The following is a 23,780-nucleotide window of genomic DNA, read 5'->3' on the forward strand; positions in this document are numbered from 1 at the left end:
TCGTACAGTAGATATTTAGAGAAATAACGAGATATTCTTCTTCTGTTTTCCCTTTGAAAATTTTACGGGACACGTAAATCTTGGGAGAAATGGGAGAGCGAATTTTTACAAATGATCATTGTGGCGATAAAAATTCATAATGTGGACATTTAACCGGTAAGTTTTATTACAGATTCGGTAAAGTGGCGTTGCAACGTTTTCCCCTGTTGGCTTTTATTGGACGGGAAGAGTTTTTGCGTCGAAAGCTATAATCGTAAAATCGAAAGAATGAAGAAAAGGAGGAAGGAAAATTCAAACCTCTCGTGTCACGATAAATAATACGTGTCTAATAGAAAGAATCGCGAAGAATTTTTTCCCCTAGCTTTCCAAGGCGAAAGAAATTTTATCGATAGTTTAAACTTAATATAAATCTTCTTCCTTTTTTCCTTTTTCTCCTCCGCTCGAGGCGAAGAAAATGATTTTGAAGGCTTAGGGTGTCACGTGGGTTTCAAGTTGTTGTCGAGAAAATGATTTTCAGGGTATTAAAGGGATTCGCAAAGAGTGGCGAGAAGTGCAGTGCGTTGCGTGAAAATAAATTTCAAAGAAAATTTTTTTTCGTTCGAAACGCATAAATTTTATTAAAGATATATAGTTTAATGAATAATTCTATTTTACGAAATTAAATTGGATTCAATGATCTCTGATTTACTCGAAAAATTACACGCTCGATCGCAATCCTCCTGATTCCACATTGATCTTTAGCTTAGTTAAATCATTAAGATAAAATGTAAGATTCAAAAGACGAGATTTATATTTTAATGCATATTTAAAGCGGTTCTTACGGTTAACAATTTCACAGCAAACTCATGATTCATGAACAAATACTTTCTACGAATAACTTTCTATTTATTCCTTCTCCATTATTTTGTTGACAAAACTTGTACACACATTGTAAATAATTTTCTACTTATACATATATATATGTTTCATTTTATAAGTTCATAATTTTGGAGTACAAAAAAAATATTAAATATCAAAAGTATGTCATCTTAAATTCGCGTCGAATGATTTTGCTTACAACAGTTTTAACATCCACGTAATCTCTCAAAATCAAGAAACATTCCTTTCACCAAATTTCCACTGATAAATACAGATATCCCTTCAATCCCCGGCGTAAAATTAATAAAACACCGCAACAAAGGTATAAATAACACCGTTGCCCAATAACGTACTTTCAAAATCTACGCCAACACGCTCGCCGAGCTTCCGTTACCACCGATATTAATTCGAACACTGTTACAAATTGCACACTAAATTGGCCGGGCGGACATATTGCCCATTTTCACGAAGGGACAAAACGAGAGCCGGCCCGATTATCTCGTAAGTATATCGCCCAATGGGCGAACTTTAAAACGGCCACGTGCGTCACGAAACGAATGCATACACGTTCGATCACCCGGATAATATCGCGTGTGCATGGAAACAGCGTTGCGTATTCCATACCCAATGGCGAAAACTCTCTGTCACGCGATACTCTGGCCGCCATTCTCTCTCTCCCTCTTTCCTGCTCCTTGAGACGATAAAACGAAACCGGTTATAGGATTTGGAAGAATCGAATTTACATACGAACGTTGTTGCGCGGTGTTGGACATGCATGTTTGGAAAATGTACGGAAAAGTGACTCTTTCCTTCACCTCTCTCGATCATTCTATCAAATCAAAGAATAAAGCTTTACTCGTTGAGTAAACGTTTCGAGAAATTTCAGGATTTCAGAATGGAGAAAATTTAATCGAGATACCCATCGCTTGGATTTTGTTCTTATCGGAAGAATATGAGGAAAGAGACGATCTCGAATCCATTATTTCCACAAACTTGACTCTTCGTCACTTAACCGACCGATACAATTGGCGCGTGGGTTGAAGTGAAATCGGCCAACCGCCTCGGTCGCAAAGAATAGCTCCTGTTCCCCTCTCGATTGCCCCCAGATTCCTGGATATTTCACCCGTTGCGGTGTTCAACCGCGCGGAAACGTTCGCCGAATCTATCCAGACAGCTTGCTTCTCGGTTAATCGAGCCCGTGTCGTGGCGTCCGTGAGTTTCCGTGCCTGGAAACTGGGGAAAAAGAGGCGAGTTTTGGAGTGGACAGGTTGGGAAAAACTGGTGGACAAAGGGACGAGGAGGGGGAAGGACGAAACGTCGATAGTCTCTCGATTACGAGGTCGCAAAGTTCTGTCGAAGGAACTACAGGGTGGTCGAAACGAACTTTTGATGCATTTCATCGTTTTTCCAGAAATCGTAGACGAGCAACGTAACGAATGATAAATAACATGTGTCTGTATATGCGAGGGATAGAAGGTAATGGAAAGAAGGAGAGGATTCGAGTAAATATTTGTTACATTCGTAACAGAATTTCTCCTGACACATCTGCTTTATCGTGGCTGAGACTTTGATGACTCGTTAACAAAGTTATAACGAAAATTTCTGGACAATATTTCTGGAGGAATCTCCAGCGTTCTCACGTATCTCTTCGGATATTCAATCATTTTGCAGATGATATTTAAACAAAATTCAAAATAAATAATCATTTCTATAATAATAATAATAAGCCTGGTGCACTTTTATTATTAATTCAACACCGAGTATCTCGTGACGAAAAGCTTTTTTTGGAATTAAAAGAAGAAATAAATTCATCTTCCTATAATTAAAATTCACAGAAAGTGATACATTTTGACTAGATGAAAAAAGAATCGATCACCGTGTAGTTTCGATTATTTGGCTCGATCCTGGCCCCAAAGATTGAAGTGTTCCTCGAGAGGACAGGAAAATGAACGCGCAGTCGTCCCTGTTAAATTGAAATTCAAACTAGCCGCCGGCTTGAACCCTTGAGGAGAGTTCGATCTCTCTCGTCGATCGTGAAAAAGTGGCTTCGGTTTCCCTTCGCTTCCACGCTTTCGTCCCTTTTTTCTTCTTTTTCCTTCTCCTCTCTTCGCCCGGTTCTTGGCCGAGTTACGAAATTCATCGTATTTAAAGTTCCCTCTTTCTCCAGGCTATTATTTCCGCGAGTCATGATTATTCTATGAGGTGTAAATGAATTTTGAACCGGCGATTTAGGTACAAAGTGGGGAAGGTTTCAAATCGATGAAACGGTTTCGGTTTAATATTCGTGATATCGCAGCAACTCGAAATTTCGTTTCTACAATTTTTTGGATACCGTGTTGAAAAGTGTCTTTATTTTTGTAATCAAATTGTGGAAAGGGTAAGACGATTCGATCGAGATAATCAAATTGAGAGATATAAAACTGACGCTTCTCCATTTCGTCGATACTCGTATCGAGCTGTTACGAATCGCATTATGCAAAGTAGATTCATAGTGTTCATTTTACAGTTTCAAGAATAATTTGTTTTTCGTCCTCGAGCAAAAATGATTAATTCTAAATTATTGTTACTCGGGGAAAGGACACTTTACGCATTTACTGAATCAAAGATGCGTATTGGGGTATGCAAATGCGCTTTCCTCCCCTTGCTTAATGCCTTTGATCGTCGTTTTCAGCAAACTTTCGAGTGGATGGGAACCGTGGAATTCAAGTTGGACGTTCGAACACCGATTGTGTTTCAACTTGCCGAATTTTCGCAGGTATTTTGAAGTTGCGAATCAAGTTTTAAAAGGATAATATAATAATTAGGCGATTAATTGATCCAATTAAAAGCGCGCCGCTGGATGGAGGGGAAAAGTTTCTTCGAATGTCGAGATCGATACTTATGAAATATTAAACAATATTTAAAACACCCTTCTGAATATTTATAAACACTTTTAACATCGTGTTCCCGCATGAATTATTCGTTTAATTAATTTTTCTCGCCGATCGAAGCGAAAGATAGATTTTTAATACACGGTTGCGTATTAAAAATGTGTCCGTTTCTAGCTTTCTCGACATTCATCCACACAAGGATGAATATTTTTGTGAAGTGCAAGCAGCATACCGATTTCGTCCAAAAATATGTGAAACGAAAAATAAATTTCAACTTTTAACAAATATATCGAATATAATATATATATATAGATATTGCATTTCTTGATTATTATAACACGTAAAACACCTTTCGCTGCGAATATTATGAACATGGTGCAAAAAAAAAAAAAGAAAGAAAGAAACAATCTAATATTCAGCCTATGCGCGATTGTGCAACGCAGTTTGAATTGCAACGTGGAATAAATGTTCGATACGATAACTGACAATCATTGAAAATTGAAACAGGTTTTGGGCATAAGCTTGGAGGAAAGGTGAATAGAAGGATAATGATACGATGCAAAATACTTTTTGACAAGTACAGTTTACAGTTTCTCTAATATGCTCCAAAAATTATCACCTTGAATCATTGAGCTCCCAAGATATTGAAATTACCTTTGTGTTTAAATGTATGCATTGAGTTAATCGAAATGCGGTTATTATAATCGGGGGGGAAAATTCAAGTGCAATTGTTCATTTACGAACGTGGAATTATGTATTATAAGATCATCGTAACATCGATGAATCATATGCATATTAATGGCCGTCTTCTCGATCCAATAGAAAACGTTAAATAAGAAACATTTGCGCGATACAACAACAACTGTTTCGCGATAAATTGCATTGTATTGAAAACACGTTACATTTGTCGAAATGGAATATATCGGACAAACTCTCGCCTTTGACTTTTGTTTTCATTCTCGTCGCAAGGAAGAAGTAGAATTTTTAATTAAATAACGAGTCACGAGATATTTTTTTCCTTTTCCCTTCGATTTCGCCAATTATTTTTACGCGTCGAGATACAACGAAAATAACACAAATCAATCTTAACGCTAGCTTCGACCGTTCTGCGTACACTTTCGACGGGTATTTATCTAAGATCTAAATTTAACTGAAAATTTTGCAACAAGCATTAAGTGATCGGATCAAAGCGAATAAATTACGAGCATGCATATTCACCACGAGCACAATCTGCTCCGAGGTTCCGTATATTTTTCGTCTGATCCTTTTCAAACCTAAATCCGTTCCTACCCACACGTAATTTCGTTGCGTAATTTCGTTTATGTAACAGATCGACGAAATAACAAAAATTCGATGATAAAAATAATAATAATAGTCGATTCTCTTGGAACCAGTTTTCGAAAACTCGAATATCGAAACTACCGTGACAGAAGTCGAGGGAAGAAAGACTGCATTTAAGTTTCAATAATTTTATAATAATGACTCGAAAGTGTGGAATCGAAGGAAAATTTAACTTGAAAATGTTACTTTGCTCGTGAATTTTTATAATAAAATCTTTCACGATCGATTATGCATCCCTCCATCAAATTTCGATAGCTAAACTTGACAGTTCTGATGGAATATCTTAAAAGCTTCCGATAGCCAGATATCAAGCTGTGCCAACAATTTCAAAATGAACTGTTTCTAAATTTATATTAAATCAAGCATGGAAAAATTTTTATAACTTTATTTTGAAAAGTTTAAAAATGGATGGAGTCAAAAACTAGAAAGAAAGAAAAAAAGATCCATTAAAATCCGTTTGAAAGACAAATATTTTAATAATACGTAAAAGAAGAAAAAGAGGAGGAGGAAGAAAAGAAAATTAATAGAAACGAGAAGGCCGAGATAGAGAGACCGATTCGAAGGTAAGCCGTGGACAAGGCACGATCGAAAGAGAGCAAAGTCACGTTCGCCTGTAAATGTCAAAATTTTCCAATCACTTGGAACAGTAGATTTCCTATGCACGTTTCCCCGTTTCACGGATTTTACTTTCACCGTCTACGCTCCGGTGGATAGAGGGAATAAAAGGGGCACGGTTAAATAAACGTGGAAACGGAGGAGAACGGCCGATTCGAGGAGGGAAAACGGAACCTAGCCGGCTAACATTAATTACTCGGTCATTCGAACAAATTGCCGTCCAACTTTAACGATTGTCGCCGCCTATTTGCTCGAACGAACGAAGCTTAAGCTTCTCTTAATGGTGTATGTACACTGCTGTTCGAATTGTTGACGCTTTCTGTTTTAGAACTTGAATATTACGGGGTACGCATGTGATAGGTCTTGTATATTTTCAATTTGAAATTGTTCGTAAAATTAATTAGTTTTAACGATTCGCATTTTCTTTGTTTGAAGACTGAATCGAGAAACTCGAGTGGGAGATTGAAATTCGTCGAAACGAGCATCCCATCTTGTTAAATTTCGTGATCGGATTGTACGAGATTAATACAAGAGATCTGAATTCCTCAAATCCCGAACGAAAATTCTATTCTATTAAATTTTGTATCGTTCGCGAGATTTAATTCCCCTCCAAAAAAAAAAAAAAACTAATAATATTCTCGAGCACGAATTGAAAAATTCTGCCTCGTTAAAGTTTCAATTTTCTCGCGAGATTCGAAAGCTAAACAATAAGTTTCAAAGACATAATCTAATCTTCCCCTTTCTCCCCCAGAATTCCCTAAAAAAAAAAGACCAAACTAAAAATTCCACCTTGTTAAAACTTCAATCACCGACAGCTAGAATTAAGATAGCAATTAACAGTTAGAGTTTTCCCAATTAAGAGGAGCGGCATGGCCGCGCGCGTTAATCATTTTTTCTGGCCCGGAGAACGTTCGCCAATTGCGAATCGGGCCAAACTCTGTCGCTGTGCGCGGTCCCGTTGTTACCGACCAAGGTTAACGCTCTAATCGTTTTGATTTTCCGTTTGATTGGTAGCTCTTGTAATTGGACGGGGAGATTTTGACGGGCACGAACTGCAAACGAGGGGGAAACGATAATGTACAGCAGGCATTATCCGCTTAGCATCGGGACCGAGCACAATCGGAATTCAGCGTACGATCGAACGTGAAACGAACGAGTTCGAGTGATTAAACATTATTGCTGCTGGATGCGGCGCTCGAAACCTCGAAACAGCTTCGAAATGTGTTCGCGGACCTTGAAACTTTTTGCTCTCTCTCTCTCTCTCTTTGAGGAGCGAAAATTAATTTGAATTAATTGATGAAAATTTAACGACAAAATGTAATTGGATTTGTATTTGTAGTTTGCTGGCCAGTTTTAATTGGTATTCTTTCAAAATTGCGATAGTTTTTTCGGGATAATAAATAAAAATTTAATTTTTAAAAAAACTTGGAAAGAGTTGTTCGAGGAATTTTAAAATTTTAACGATAAATGAATAATTCATCGAACCAATGATATTTGTTTCGAACAACTTTTTAATAGAATGATAATTCAAATATGTAAGAAGGCTTTAATGTAACGGAATAATCGAATAAAATGATTATGATTATTTCATCAATAGGATATATCTATTTAAAGGAGGTGAGTAAATCGATATTTTGCAACCAAATAAGTTCTGTTTCTTGATACTTTATTTCGATATTTTGACATATTTATAGCGCAATAACGTATCTATACCGATATATATATATATATATCGGGCAACGTTTCAATAAATCACCACAGCATTCTGTTATATAAAATAAAAAGGAAATCGGTGTGTCTCATTAGAATGTTTTGAGTGAAAGGGAATTATACTTTATATTTACATTTACACTTAATATTTACACGTATAATGAGTGGAAATTGATTATGGCGCATTTGACCCTGGTCTCTCCAGCTTTAATTCTAAGAATCTTGAAACACAATGATTTTAATTGATTTTATAAAGTGGAATGTAAAATTTGAATTAATGGAGTTTAATATTTATATTTAAAGTGTTCGTTTTCATCGAAAAATATTTATCAAGTGAAAGTACATATAATAAGATAATAAATTATTGTCATTGTTACATTTTCGTTTCGCAATAATCAATATTTATTCCATTCCTATTCCATTCAGGAGTGAATTAATTAATTTTGCTTGTATTTAAAAAGTTTCGCACGTGTATCATAAAATTTTTCCATAAAAATCCGCAAGTTTAATCGTAAAAATTTCCTCCTCCCTCGATCGATTTTTAACAGCGGGAAACAAAGCAGCCAGTGTAACGCTCGTTTCAACGTTGATTCGTTTATCCATCCATCCCTGAAACACGTAACACGGGAGCAGGATCGATCAGTCAAACGAGCTGTCAAAAAGGGGTGAAATAGAACACTGGAGAACGAGTATTGAAATTCATGACCGGTAATCACATTCTTCGTAATTGCCAATCTTTCTCCGTGCGCTATCGGTTTTATATGCGATTCTTATGCGATAACGTTTGAACGAAAATATGCAAGGAGTAATTATCACGCGAAATGGAAACTTTTAAAACGATATGGCAACACGAAATAACATTGTTGGCTTTTTCAAAGTTATCGAGAATTTTAGAAGGCATAATATATAATACGATATTTGAAATCTGTAAAATTTACTTAACTAGAAAGTTATTTCAACGTTTGTTTTCTTAAGATATAACAACGAGGAAAGAATTTGTACAGCAAGATGATGTTTCGGACAGAAAATAAATTGGATGATTGTGTTCAAATCTTAATGTAATAAATATGGTCTCCAGTGAACTCCAGCGTGTTACGAATTGTGATAAATTAATTAATCAATGGAACGTATAACGAACAAAGAGGAATAGGGTGCATCAGGGAATAAAATGGTTATTTAATTGATAAAAACGATAAAAATGTTTTGTAACGAGCCTGATTTTAAAATGTCTCAACACTTTCTTTTTATCGAATTGAAATTTTAACACTAATTCGCGAAACTGACAAGTTGCTACACACGCAAGCAATATGTTTTATGAAATGTATACGTGTTGCACGAGAAAAATGGACGTCGTAAACGAGAATAATAAAACAAGTTTCAACGGTTTACTTTTTATAGTTTCAAAAATTCCAATTTCAGAATAAGATAACTGAATTTTTCTTGTATATTTACAATCGTTTGTCAGTATTTTGCGTATATAATCTTTGTCTTTGCGACATATTGTGAAATCTTTTTCTCTCTTTTTTCTTTTTTTGAAAATAATTGAATACGTGAACAATAACGAACAGAATGAATAATATTGATCGTTGAAATTTGGTGGAAAAATGGTCGATTTGAACTACTGTATTAAACAACTTCATGGAAAAATATAATTTATATAACCTCGAGGAGGATTCTTTCATATCGAAAGAACCAAATCTTTCTGTTAAAAATTTGATAAAATTCAATGAAAAACGAATCGAATGCATGGAATAATTTTAACCGGTAACTTTGTAAAGAGAAACTCTTCAAAATTATATTTTACCCTAAAAGTTATTCGAATCGACCTTAACTTAATCCGCGAGGAATTTAATTAGAAACTTACCTTAAGATTTCAGTTATTCCACATCGCAAACAACTGACTCGTCAAAAATAATACTACGTATATAATTATTAATTAATAATTACATTATCCATGTGCAAGAATATTAAATATCACAACAATTAGTTTCACAAAACCTGTTCCTACACAGATTTTGCCCACACTCTCTTATTCAAATACCAGCCGTTTCAACTTATCGAATCATATCATGTATATTACATGCATAGATAGAGAAAAAAGGGGAAAAAGGAGAATGAAAAAAATCCGAGCACAGAATTACATATAATGTAACGGAACGAATGGCAATTAAGACGCCGTGTCGTAATAATATTTTCTCGATTGTATCTCTGACCGTGGTTCTGGAGTTGGCCCATTACTTGCAACGATATTTAACGTCTAATGGCCGCAAAAACCTTTCTTCGAGCGTGAACCGAATTATTATTCATCTTATTGTAAATCATATCCCTTATTATCGAATCAATGTAATTTAGATTTTTCCTTTATCTCGAACCTGTGTGATGGAATTTACTGCCTACTCTGACAGTTTATTAAATCTTCTACCTCGTCAAGTTTGATGAAATATTGGTCCTGATTGATAGTTTTGCGATTAAATATTAAGTATAAAAAGTGGTCAGAAATTTTATAGTTTGGATTTATAAATGTATACGCGACACATTTAATTGAATCAGAAATTTTAAAACGCTCAAGATCTCGATAAGTAACAAGTTTGAAATCTCTAATGTATTCCATTATGTTGAACTTAGGGATAAAATTTGTTCCGATCGATCTGACAGATTCTTTTTCTCAAAATTCTGAAAAAGAAGCGTAGATATCAACTTTAATGAAATATTTATTAAATGATAACTAGTTTCTGTTAAGAAAATATTCAAATATATTCTCGAGTCATTAATCCATGAAAATTTGTACGTTTAAATTTAAACGCACAAAGTGGAAAAAGAAAACACTCGAAGCAAAATTATCTCGTTCCCGCGTTTAATTATTTTTAATAATATTTCAAATTTGCATAAACCACTTGCGCGTAAAAAAATCGTGACTTCATTTCGACGACTTCGTCTCATTTCCCGCGAATTACGCACTCAAAATTCGCGAGGGGGGGAGGAATGGGACGAAAACAACTTCTCCAACTTGGAATTCTGGTATCCAGAATGTGGCGCGCAGATTTATTCAGTGGAAAAGTTGGAGGATGTCGATTGATCGCGAGCAAGCGTCCAATTTCATGCGTTTTTTTCCCCAAACTTTCGGCTTCGCTCCATGAATGCGCGCGACATCTTCGAGACTTTATTCAAAGGCCTGCCGTAGGGAGAAATGGCCGGTAGATACTCCCCTTTTCTCCCCTCGAGACGAAATATTTGCACGTTGTCTTTCGAGAGATTTCCATCCCCTTTTCGAAATCTGCTTCCTCGTGTTTTTTTTCCCCCTCCTCTTCGAAGTGAAGCTATTAGGGAATTGGAAGATGAGGGATGTAGAAATATTTGCTGGGAAATTGTGCATTGTTTCGTTACAATAGGGTCGTGGATTCTTGGAGGGATGAAAATGGAAAATAAAAGAATTTGTTTGAGATAATAATAATAATAATTAAAGATGAGTAGTAAAAAATTAATGTTGAAAAAAAGATGGGCAATTTTTGTAAATAAAATTACAATTGTAACGTTGTTTCATTGACGATTTCGTCTTGGATTTTTCGAAATTAGATTATTCGCAATAAAGAATATACAAGTAAATTGTCAACAAGATTTCTCGTTTCTAGTGAAAATTTTCGCGACAAAGTTTTCCCTCCCTGACAATTTACCTTTCACACAAAAATCGACGACAAAAAGCTTTCATCTAGTACAAGAATCCATTCCACTACGTTTCGATAAACCGTTCCAAACGAAAAAAAGAAAAAAAAAGAAGAAAAAGAAAACAGAAAAAAACGATACGATTTCTCTTCTCTCAACTTCGACATTATTATTTTTTTTTAAATAAATTTCATTCGAATCGCATTCATTTGCTTTCTTCTCCAAAAATTTATATAATGTTTAAGAAAGAAAAAAATTTTCTTAAGTAGGATAATTATCAAATAGCAGCATTCAAGAAATCGAGAAACTGACTAATCTCATTTCTATTCGAAATTGTATCTCCAAGCTTAATCCATTCACAAATTTTATTATTACTTTATTGTTTTTGGAATCACCCACCTCGTCATCCTCTGCCTAACAAAATAACGCACCATTTCGCGGAATATCGGAAGAAAATCAAAAGAGCAAACGATCGGTAATGCAACCCCTTTATCGTGTCTCGCTCCTTTGATCGAATATTAATCTCGCGACTCATCCTATCACCTCCTTTGTCTCGTGCGACGAGGCAGGAAAAAGGGGGAGGAAGAGAGAGAAACACACATACATATGATATATATTTTCCAATATTTCTTTCCTCTCTCTCTCTCCAAGCAACGCGCGTGATCGAGGAGCGTGAAACAAGCGAAAGATACGCGCGAGAGAGAGAGCAACGAACGAATGGGAATTATTATTCCGCGGGAATGGATTTCGACGCAGGCGGCCACCACTTACGGCGTGTTCGATGGAATAAATAATTATCCAGCTGAACGGTTGATATACGGCCTACGGGAAGTTCCTTTCTACAAGGCCTGCCCTTCACTTGGCGCACAATTGTGCGTACTTTCGGGTCGGCTGAAACTTGTCGGCTAACTTTTCGAAAAAAAGGAAAGGAAATTTTGGATTCCCATCCGGATTCGAAATTATTTAATATCGAAGATTCTGGGACTTGGAGATTGTGGTTGTGGGAGGGGGTTGCTTGAGTAGAATTAAAGTATACGTTTATTATTGTTAAAAATTATTCGGCGTACGATCGATATGTTATTGCAGTCCGATTTATAAATAAAAGAGGGAGTTTTTGATCGAATCCGGATGATGGATCCTTCGAAATTGGAATATCGAAGATTCTGAGAGATACTTTAAAAAATTATTGGATGTGCAATATATTATTACGATGTGATCTACAAATAAAAAAAGAAATTTTGGATTGTGATCATGGATTTCTGAGGGATCTATCAAAGTTCGTTGAATGAAATTAAAATATATATTTATTATCGTAAAAAAATTATCCGGTGTACGAATATATTATTGCAAAGTGATTTGCAAATATCAGATCCGTCGTATGGACGAGTTCTTCTTTTTTTCCTTTTTTTATTTAGAAATAACAGAGAATGGCAGAAATCTCGTCGTTATTGTCAGTGATGTTTTGTAAAGACTGTGGAATTATCTCAAACGAGGCTCAGATTTTTGTCCTATTCTTTCTTGCAATAATTTTCCATTTTCCAAGCAATTTTTATAAAATGGGATTTGCAAATTCGAAATGTGAGTCAGCAACATTAGATTTAATGTTAATTACCCGAGGAAACTGGTTTTTAAATGCAGATCAACTGAAACACTTGCATAATAATAAGGAATACGAGTATTTATCCATGTGCTGAATCGTATCTAATAATTGCACGATATTATTTCGAGAACTTCCTTCTTAACTTCCTCTTTTCGTTTCATTACGGGAAAAAGGGAGGAAAGTTTCTTCTCGAATCTTGCAAATTGTCAATTAATTAAACCTTTTCACAATTCCTTCGCGATTCTTCGTGATAATTGTTTTCCCAGAAAATCGTACAGTTACACTTTTCTATGCATCGTATATTGGATTCGTAGCGCGAAATTAATTAAGATGTGTAAATAAATTAAACGCATCGATCCCTTCGTATTTTATTCACGTTAGAGATTAATATTTAAATAAGAGGGCAATTGGGTGGAAAAGGATAGAGTCAAATGCAACATCCACCTCATCAAACTTCAAAACGTTAAACAATGAACTTGTATGTTTTAGCATGGTTGCTGGGATGGTTCATGTGTAAAGCTGTCGCTTATATACAGGGCGTATCCGTGGCGGCCTCTGTCTACAGCCTTGTTGCGGTTTCCCTGGACAGGTATGTGGTACATGAACTTCTCAAAGAATGATTTCATCAATGTTCGCCCAGACACTCGCTCGACAGTTCCAAATAGAACGTGCACGGTCATTCCAGAAATTGCTTCCTAATTGCTGTTTTATTTCATAGTAACTAGCGATGGGTTCGACGCGATTACGAATGTAAATCGAATACAAAATTTATATTTTATAAGATATATAATTTCATTTTAATTTTTTGAACTCGTTAAAATTAATTTTTTTTTTCAAAATGGAACTTTGATGTTTAAGGAGTAACTAGTGATGGCTTCGACGCTATTACGAATGTAAATCGAATACAAAATTTATATTTTATAAAATATATAATTTCACTTTAATTTTTTAAACTTGTTAAAATTAATTTTTTTTTTCAAAATGGAACTTTGATGTTTAAAGAGTAACTAGTGATGGGTTCGATGCTATTAATGTAAATCGAATACAAAATTTATATTTTATAAGATATATAATTTCATTTTAATTTTTTGAACTCGTTAAAATTAATTTTTTTTTTCAAAATGGAATTTTGACGTTTAAGGAGTAACTAGCGATGGGTTCGACGCGTTTACGAATGTAAATCGAATACAAAATTTATATTTTATAAGATATATAATTTCATTTTAATTTTTTAAACTTGTTAAAATTAATTTTTTTTTTCAAAATGGAATTTTGACGTTTAAGGAGTAACTAGTGATGGGTTCGATGCTATTAATGTAAATCGAATACAAAATTTATATTTTATAAAATATATAATTTCATTTTAATTTTTTAAACTTGTTAAAATTAATATTTTTTTTTCAAAATAGAACTTTGATGTTTAAGGAGTAACTAGTGATGGGTTCGATGCTATTAATGTAAATCGAATACAAAATTTATATTTTATAAAATATATAATTTCACTTTAATTTTTTAAACTTGTTAAAATTAATACTTTTTTTAAAAAAGAAACGTGGAAGATGGAAATTTCTAATTGTTTTCCGTGAAATGAATGTGGATCGTGCATGATAATTACAATAAGGAATGGAAGAATTATTTTAATAAGACAGTTAATTCGATATATTTTGATACGCAAAACTGATTTCCAGAAAAGAAGTGTTCCATCCCTTTTAGCACCCCTCTGCTTCTCACCCCTCGTCTTATCTTTAAGGAATCGGAATAATTTAGGGGCTGTTCGTGATTTATCGCGATGGCAATAAACGGGGCAAGAAAATAAATAAGAATCGTTCGTTATTTATTACGGTTTACGCGATGACGAATCAAAATAATAAAGACTTTTGTTCCATTTCCAAAATGAAATCGAGGAAGGATACGAAATTTTATTCGAACGTTTATAACAAACTTGTGAAAATGAAAAAGGAAAAGTCTGTGATAAAAATTAATTCAATAAATATAATTAAATCAAATTACATTGCGGGACAAATTAAACTCACCTGGAGCATCTCTTCCTTGGGGGCATCGAGAGGAAATGTTAATCGTTCGTAACATCGATTGTTCGAGACACGTTTGAGAAAGAGAAACGAGAAACGAGAAACGAGACAAATGTATGAAATATTACTATGCGTGTATTGCGAAATCAAAGAGCCGTTCACGACACGTCACACATTAAACGCATATTCTTCCCTGACACATTTATTCCTCACCTGCATAGCACGGTATGTGGCCACGATTACACGTACCAACATCGTCGTCGTGGCATTCCAACTGCTCGTAAACGGTATTTTCATTGGCATAATAATAATAATAAGAATTTGCGTGTAAAAGTGTACCGCATGAATGATATTCGTTAAAAGAAAGTGAAATCTTGATTTTGTGTACTTAATTAACAGAGAGTTTTGGCATTAAATTATTTCGCTCTAAAAGTCCAACATTTCATTTGGGATTTTTGTAAAATTCAACAAATTAAACATTTTCTTGTACAAATTAGAGCGATATTGAAGAGTTAATTTTTTAAGTGTACTTTTAAGGAATGATAAGGATTTTCATATGTGAAAAGAGCTGTGGAGAGAGTAATAAAAAATGGATTATAGAAACAAGTAATGGGATAATAATGAAAGGGTATAAACACCTATATGAGAAAATATCATGGAATTCTAAGCCTTAAACAATTTCACAACACGGTTATAAAATTACCATTTATCACGATGTAAACATAACGTGTGCATCGTTTCGTAAAAATTCAGTATCTGATTTAACCTCTTTTTACTCGATCTTTCATCGTTAATCCTCTAATTACTCGATGATCCGATAAGATTCGATAGAAATACGTTTTATCGCGTTGGAAAATCTTCAATGATCGGACAATCGCGATACGTCACATTATACTCGAGATTTATTTTAAATTTATGCAAATTATCGTCGCACCAACTATCAAAAGCATATTTGATAATTAAAAATATCGTCTGCATCGATCTTAATTCTTCGATATATTGACTTATTTATTGATCGACCAGAATTTTTATTGATCCCTCGTGTTCTCATAACGCAATAAAATCGAAGCACGTTCCATTTCAAGTCATCCACTACAGTAGTTTCCGCCTACTCCACTTTCACGATTCTCAATCTTTCTCAATTAAATAAAATCCACCTATAACCTATATCGTATCGGTCTCGGCGATCCGAATGGCCTGTTGCCAGCACCGATATCGTGGACAAAAGGAACGGCAGGCATCTCGCGAATAGAATTCTGTTTTCAACGCTCGAGGCCCTCCCCTTCGCGTCTCGAAAACGGAAAACGTTTGGCATCGTTCGCCGATCCTGGTGTCGTCTCTGCCAACCATTTCCTCCCTCTTAAACCTTTTCCTTTTCCCTTTTGAAATAAACTCGACGCCAACTCTCTCTTTCCCTCTTCGTTTCCCAACGAACGTGATTCATAAACGTAATTCGTGTAGTAATTCGAGTCAATTCGATCTTGGAACCAAGCTATTCTTTCCTCGCAGAAGAGTTAATAGTAGAAGGAATATTTCGGATACTTTTATCATTGTAATAACAAAGAGCAAACGAGGGAGACCTCTGTTCGAGATTGTTGGTAACCAACCGAGATATTTCGTGTCCATCGAACTCAGACTTCCGTGTGGTTGACACACGACACCTCTCGTTACACTTGTTACACGTGAATCTGATCTTAACACGGTAAAGAGAACGAATAATCCGGATTATACGACACGTAACGAGAGGTGTAACGTTCGGATCTTACGTACAAAAATTACGCTTAAAATTTTAGAGACTCTCTCGAAAGATCGTGGCAAAAATAAAAGGAGAGAGAAAACTGATGGACTTGGTGTTATTGTTATACTTGTGAGTGAGAAGGGACGAGCAATCAACGTAATGACCATCTAATAACCGATTCTAAAATGTTTACCATTCTATGGATAGATGGGTGATTAGAAGCAGGGTTTATTGTTTCTCGTTTCAATAAAATAAAATTGCCACGATCGAGATTGGCAAACGACAAAAGTAAACGTGAAAAATACCTGTCGAAATTTAATCGGAAAATACTTTCCTTCGACCAAGAGAGTCATGCCTTGCCTACATTAAGTAATACGTTCTACGCGTCGTTATAAAATTATATTACGAATTAAACGACTTCGTGGCTCTAAAGTGACCGTGAAAGGTCGGTTTTTGCGTTCTGATGATTGAGCAATCCCGTGTAACTATCCATAGGGTTTCTTATCTCGAATGCCTAGCGTGTCTTGTCACGTAGAAAACAGGAATCGAGGTTTTTCTTCTTCGTTTATCGTGTCTCAATTCGCGAAGGTATCTCTAATTTTACGTAGAAGGGAGATAAATCGCGTATTTTATTATTATTCGTTTTATGAATCACACGTTGAAAGTTAGTTCGTTTGTTTTTTTCTTTTTTTTGGAAATTGGTATTTTAATAATTTATCTCGTAAATGGATTAATAATTAAATTAACAATTTAATCGAGAAATTCGTCGGATTTAAACTTTTGCACGTTGCTGTACTTGTAACCAACAGAAGCATATGACTCATAACGCCCTCCATGAGCCACCATCGAAACAATGGAGAAGAAAGGTAAAAAAATCCTCTACTTTTCCCTCCGATTCTATCAAACGATTTTTATCTTGGTTCATCGTTGAACCGAAAAGGAGACGATTCAGAATATATTTGAGAGTTGTTTTGCAAATAATATTGTTGTTGAACGAGCAAGAAAATAATTCTAGAGATTAAGAAAAAGGTAAGAAAAGGTTGATGGTTTGATAAGAAGATGTAAGATTTATCTCTCTTACTGAAGAAAGTAAGAGATGTTTGATGGTAAAATTTACTCTTGAATTTACCAATGTTCAAAACTTTCTTCCTTCGCAACTTGTTGAATATAAGTAAAAGTATCAGTTTGAATTTCTTTCTGTGGAACCACTTAGAATCTTCAAATGTGATGTATCCACCTGTAGATTTTATTAAAATGAAAGGAAGAAACAAACTTTTCTGTTTTTTTTTTTTTTCATTTACACTTTTGATCATTAAGTGTACTTTTCATTTTTCTCAATAAGCTGAGTATGATTACAGATACATATAATCTTAAACAGTAATCATAAACTAATACATATGTATAGAATATCAATGAATATCAATGAATAGAAAAAATAATTGACTTTGCTCTTAGTATTATGACTTTCATTGAATAATAATTAAAAACAGTATTTATTATGAAACTAGAAAAAAATTATAGGTAAATTTGAATTATTCATCGAACAATACATATTTTGTCCTTTCGCAATTTAATCAAATTTATAATTAAATTGTTGATATTCAAAATAAATATCGTTAGTTGAAATATTCGATACGAGTTAAAAAAAAAAAAACTGTAAAGACAAAAAGAGTCATTCAACAAAATAATTCCATATGTTTCAACGATTACAAATACCAACTTTATAACTCTTGAAACGTAGTAATAACGAAGGATAAAATCATTACAGATAGTTTCATCCGTAATTTACGCTTAAATTACACGTTGCGAGAGACAGTAAATGTCTGAATATTTTTTTCAACGACAGTTAAGTGCTTTAAATCACTTCGTAAGTAATACAATTTTCCTCTTGCTTCAAAATATAGATAAATTAAATAAAAATAGAACCAATATAGTCTGCAGACTATATCAATTATTTACACCATGTTTTCTGAATCTTTCTCTTCCATAAAATTTTTTTAAAAGTAGAGATGTTATCGATACACTTTTTCTCCAATTATTCTCAAAAGCGATTTAATTTAATCTTGCGAAAGACATTTGGTAACGAGGTTGAAAATCTAGATCGAATTAATTTTTTTCATTTTAATATATTTATTCATGGATTTTTTTTCTTCTCTTGGCACAGAACTCGTCCAGCACAAACCGCATAAGAACAGACTAAGGAATTTTTCAAAGAGAATCTCGAACGCGGACGTGGAATTTGAGAAAGAAGAACCTTGGGACTTTTTTCCTCCTCTTTTTCCACGAAATAAGTTCGCATTTAGAGCGTACAAGCGCCTTAACGTTTTCGCGCTCGCGCGTCTCACCACTCACCCCGAGCGCCGGTTGTGTGCGTGTCACCCACACCTTCGCGTCATTTACACGGCCGATCGAGCCGTTTCCACGCAAAGTGTCTTAACCCAATTCCCTGCAACCGATCGCGAGGGGTTGAAAGCGTCCGATTGGCCGGCGCGCCGCCGTTTAGAGCCGACAACGCGGCCCGATTGGCCGAGCGCCACCCCACTCCGCTCGGACCCGGCTGACTCAACAGGCCGCCACATAACGTCAGACTGTCGAACGGCGGGCCACGTGATCAAATTTATAGCGATTTTTTAAAATCGGCTTTTGTATAAAAGGGCCGTCGCCCGGTACATCCAGCACAAGCTTATCTACTTTCGAGAAGTAAACGAGCTACTCACTCCCAACCCAATCAACATGTTCAAGTTGGTAAGAGGAATTTTTGTAATTGTATTTTATAATTATCTTATTTTTCCCTTGCAAAAGGGAAGCTGCGGGACGATTTTGAGACGGATTTTTTCGCGGACTGTTTTTACAAAGTTTGTGACTCGTTCTTGAAAAATTGCTCGAAAGATTTAGCCTTGAATTTTTAAATCCTAATAAGTTCCTTTTCGTAAAATTAGAATTCTGACTCGTCCAATCTTTCCTCCGTAATATTTCCCGAGATATATATATATATATATAGACAAGTAAAGGCGCGATTACAATTTTCACTTGCAAAGGGAATCGTTCTCGTTAATTCTTTCAAATTTTCTCTTCAAGAGCGGAATTCTTTCCATTCACTCGGCTCTTCATCGATCGATATAAAAGGATCGGCCTCATCGAGCGAGCCCTGACCTTTCCGCGAGCGTTCCTTTCCAACACATCGAAGTTTCCGTTTTCTGGTCGCAAAAATCGAGAAACCACTCGAGCATGCATATTGTGTTAGCCAACCACTCCGCTCGAAAAGTAAAAATGGAATGTCGGACACTCGCCTCCCCTCCCCTCGATCTCGCGTGCTCGCCTCGGTCGCGTGCCGATCTCGCTCTCTCGCGACACTTGCTTTACGTCACGGATTGAGTTGTTTCCATTTCTTCTTTTCTCTATTTTTTTTCCTTTTTTTTTTTTTCTTGAATCGTTTCCAGAGGAAACTTTGATTCAGTTAGAATCTTAACTGTATTTAATCCCGTGTGTCGATTATAAATGTAATTGAAGAGAATTATATTTTCATCCGAAAATTAAAATTCGCTTTCCCCGTGGCGCATCTTGAGAGAAACGTAGTCTTGAAAAAAGGTGGATTTACAGCGACTCTCGAAACAGCATCCGTTGAAAGCGTATCGAATATCCGCATTCTAGAGCATTGTTCAAAGTATATCCTCGAGCAGTCCTGGCGGTTCCAAGCTGGCTCCTTCCAACGAATCCGCATTAAACGCGATCAGACGTTCCTCCTCCTCCTTCCGTGATCTCAGTAAGAGATTAACGCCTCCTCCTCCGTGGGAAAATCTCGCGAGACGGCGTGGACAGAGACGCTACCCTCTCCACCAACCGTTTCCACGACGATTAGCTCGGCAAAGAAGATAAGAAGACTTATATACGGATCCTCGACATTGTCTCGCTCGAATCGAATCGGTAGATTTCGAAGAAATATCGAAGACAAGAACAGACGTTGGACGTTAGAAACCGTGGTCAGGTTAGAAATTGGACGAGAAGGGGGCGAGAAGAGGGTATGTAAGAGGTGTTTTTCCCCGCAGGCTGTTCTCGCCGCCATCCTGGCCGTCGCCACCGCCGCTCCCGGCGGTCTGACCGGTATTATCGCCGACCATGCAGTTGGGCCGATCACCGCTCCCCTGGTTCTCAGCCACGCTGCGCCTCTGGCCGCCGCCCACGTGATCGCCCAGCCCGTGGCACCCGTCATCCGCACCGCGCCCATCGTAACCAAATCCGTGCTGACCGCCGCGCCCCTGCCCCTCCTCGCCGGCCATGGCCCGTTGCATTAGACGTGCACGTTGTTGCTACCAACCGCCGAGTCACGACGAGACAGCCCCCCACCTCAACCCTCCCTGGAAGACAAGTAGACATAATACACGCGCGGAGCATGCAGGCTCCTCTCCTCCCACACCTCCCCCCCTCCAAAACCTCTAATTCCTCCTAAATCATCCCCCTCAAAAAGGAATATATATATATATGTGTATGGAGAAGAAGAAAAAAGAAAAGGAAGGATGATAAATTGGAAAAGCGAAGGGAAGGGAAGATCGATCGGCTGAGCTGCCGAGGATGGAACTAGCTAGGGAAGAGCGAGGAGAACGAAGAACGGAACGGAGCTCGATCTTCGCTGATATCTTCCTTTTTCTCGCGCATCCGCGGGCTGGAGAATCGAAAATGGCGAGCCGGCCGCCCTCTTCCCCTCCCCAACGCGGCATCTTCTTGGCGTCATCATTGGTCTAATCTTGGGACAAATTCCGCATCGATCGATCGTTACGCATCAATCATCCAGGCCCCCCTCCCCCAACCCCCCTTTGGTCATATGGAATTTTAATAAAATTTTATTTAAAAAAAATACCGAACGCGGAGGTTCTTGTGTCAACCCTTCATGGAAATTTCCTCGTAATTTCGGAACGAGAAAAGGAAAAGGGGAGGCGAGTCGATCATCGACTTTGCTTGAATTCGAACGATCCCTTTCCCTTTCTTGCTCGCGAGCTAAGTTGTATCGAAGGTAATCGAGAATCTTAACCCAACCTTCTCCTCGAACTTGAATTGTCAGGATTAAGCGATTAAGCAATCGAAGTGAAAGAGAAAGTGTGGCGTAAACGATCTCGAAAAAACATCCTTATCGTTATCATCATGCAGATGAGGGTATAAACGGAACGTCCCCGAATCTTGGCCTTCGAGTACGGTCCGCATCCTGTTTTACGAGCACCCTTTCGGGAAATTGTTGTCGATTCTCGAGACGAATCGTTCGCCTCGAGGATTTTACAGCCGGTGTAAAAGGCGACGAGAATGGCAATTCGAAATTGGTCCGAAGGCAAAGGACGATTCGACTCGCAATAATTTTGTTCCACTTTATTCCTCGAGTCTGTACAAAATTATTTCATCCCGCCTTTGTCGCCCCTCATGGAGAAGAAGAAGAAGTTTGCAAGTTCGTGGTCCTTGGTCCTAAATGATGGCCGGTCAATGGAGGTAAACGGAGCCTGGGTAGTACCATTTGTAGCCGTGGGCAGGGTAGGAGAGAGGCAGAGTCGCGGTGTGCAGAGGAAGCACCTTGAAGTAGGCTGGAGGATAGACCAATGGGGGTGCTAATATAGGCGGCACTGGTGCTGGTGCGGCGTGTACTGCCACCATGGCCATTGCCAGCAAGAGAATCTGTCGAGTTGATCGTGTCGTTTTTAGTATAATTGTGTGTGGAAATAATTTTTAATATTCTTTTGTATCCATGATTCTTTTTTAGCGTTTAAATTTAGAATTGAATAATTCAATTTAATAATCATTTAATAATCAAATAAATCATTTTTCTCCATAAAAATGAAAACAAATTTCTAGTTTTTTTTTTTTCGATGTCTTAAAACACGAATATTTTGTAATAGAATTGGACTTGAAAGAAAGAATCGAATAAATTTTCGCGTGTGTATTTTTTTTAAATTTAGAATTGAATGATTCTGAAATACTCGATTATTTGTGATTAATGTTTAAATCATTTTTCTCGATAAAAATAAGAACAAATTTTCTGTTTTTCTTTTTTAAAATATCAGTATTTTGTAATAGAATTGGACTTGAAAGAAAGAATCGAAATTTTCGCGTGTGTATTTTTTTTAAATTTAGAATTGAATGATTCTGAAATACTCGATTATTTGTGATTATTAAAAGTAAAGTGAAAAATGTTTAAATCATTTTTCTTAATAAAAATGAAAACAAATTTCTAGTTTTTTTTTTTTCGATGTCCTAAAACATTTTGTAATAGAATTGGACTTGAAAGAAAGAATCGAATAAATTTTCGCGTGTGTATTTTTTTTAAATTTAGAATTGAATGATTCTGAAATACTCGATTATTTGTGATTAATGTTTAAATCATTTTTCTCGATAAAAATGGGAACAAATTTTTGTTTTTTTAAAATATCAATATTTTGTAATAGAATTGGACTTGAAAGAAAGAATCGAATAAATTTTCGCGTCTGTATTTTTTAAATTTAGAATTGAATGATTCTGAAATACTCGATTATTTGTGATTAATGTTTAAATCATTTTTCTCGATAAAAATGGGAACAAATTTTTGTTTTTTTAAAATATCAATATTTTGTAATAGAATTGGACTTGAAAGAAAGAATCGAATAAATTTTCGCGTGTGTATTTTTTTTAAATTTAGAATTGAATGATTCTGAAATACTCGATTATTTGTGATTATTAAAAGTAAAGTGAAAAATGTTTAAATCATTTTTCTTAATAAAAATGAAAACAAATTTCTATTTTTTAAAATATCAATATTTTAAAAATAGAATTGGAATAGAATTGGACTTGAAAGAAAGAATCGAATAAATTTTCGCGTGCGTGTATAAATTTGTGTTTGTATTTTACCATTTTGTAAACACGTGCATATCAGGAATCGATGACGCGTAACGGTAAACGTACTTTGTGTCCCTAATAAAGTTTCCAGTTTATTCAAAGTTAGCTATTCAAGCATCGTTATACGATTGATACCTAGTTATTGATTATTCCATTAATAATGGTCAGGTTAGTCAGGGAGACTCGTAAAAGTAGTTGCGTTAAATGAACTGCTATTTGCATTCCTCGTGTTTACCATTCAATGAAAGTGCGAAGTACAAACGAAGTAAGTAAATAGCTTTATTTTATGAGAAAGACAAATTATTGAACTCGTTTGTAGAAATAACAGTAATTGGCTAATTTATTCAAAAAGATTAAATTCATTTATGCAGATGAGTGTTACTAATTATATTGAAGAAATTATTTGGAAGAAAGGTACGATTTAAAAGTTTCTTTTGGTTAACAAATGATAAATAAATCTGGATAATTCATTTCAAAGAAAAAGATTGATAGATTCTAAACACGTATAA

The 23,780-nt window shown here is 35.8% G+C and overlaps 2 protein-coding genes across 3 annotated transcripts in view; both read left to right on the plus strand.

Moving 5' to 3' along the window:
• LOC107992660 (neuropeptide SIFamide receptor-like) overlaps positions 1 to 23,780 on the plus strand; it is a 67,648-nt gene that overhangs the window by 29,467 nt on the left and 14,401 nt on the right. Inside the window, exon 2 of one of the 2 annotated variants that reach the window (XM_017048677.3) lies at positions 13,144 to 13,243. The exons of the other annotated variant lie outside the window; for it this stretch is intronic. Coding sequence (XP_016904166.1) covers positions 13,144 to 13,243 — 100 coding nt within the window. The remainder of the gene's footprint in view (positions 1 to 13,143; positions 13,244 to 23,780) is intronic. 2 annotated transcript variants of the gene reach the window in all.
• Positions 18,096 to 21,276, plus strand: LOC107992678 (uncharacterized). The gene is made up of 2 exons (XM_017048699.3): positions 18,096 to 19,167; positions 20,469 to 21,276. Exons 1-2 carry the CDS (start codon positions 19,156 to 19,158, stop codon positions 20,712 to 20,714), a joined length of 258 nt encoding a protein of 85 aa, XP_016904188.1. The 5' UTR covers positions 18,096 to 19,155; the 3' UTR covers positions 20,715 to 21,276.

The sequence above is a fragment of the Apis cerana genome, linkage group LG12 (genome assembly GCF_029169275.1).
Source record: "Apis cerana isolate GH-2021 linkage group LG12, AcerK_1.0, whole genome shotgun sequence".
In the NCBI taxonomy this organism is placed as follows: Eukaryota; Metazoa; Arthropoda; class Insecta; order Hymenoptera; family Apidae; genus Apis; species Apis cerana.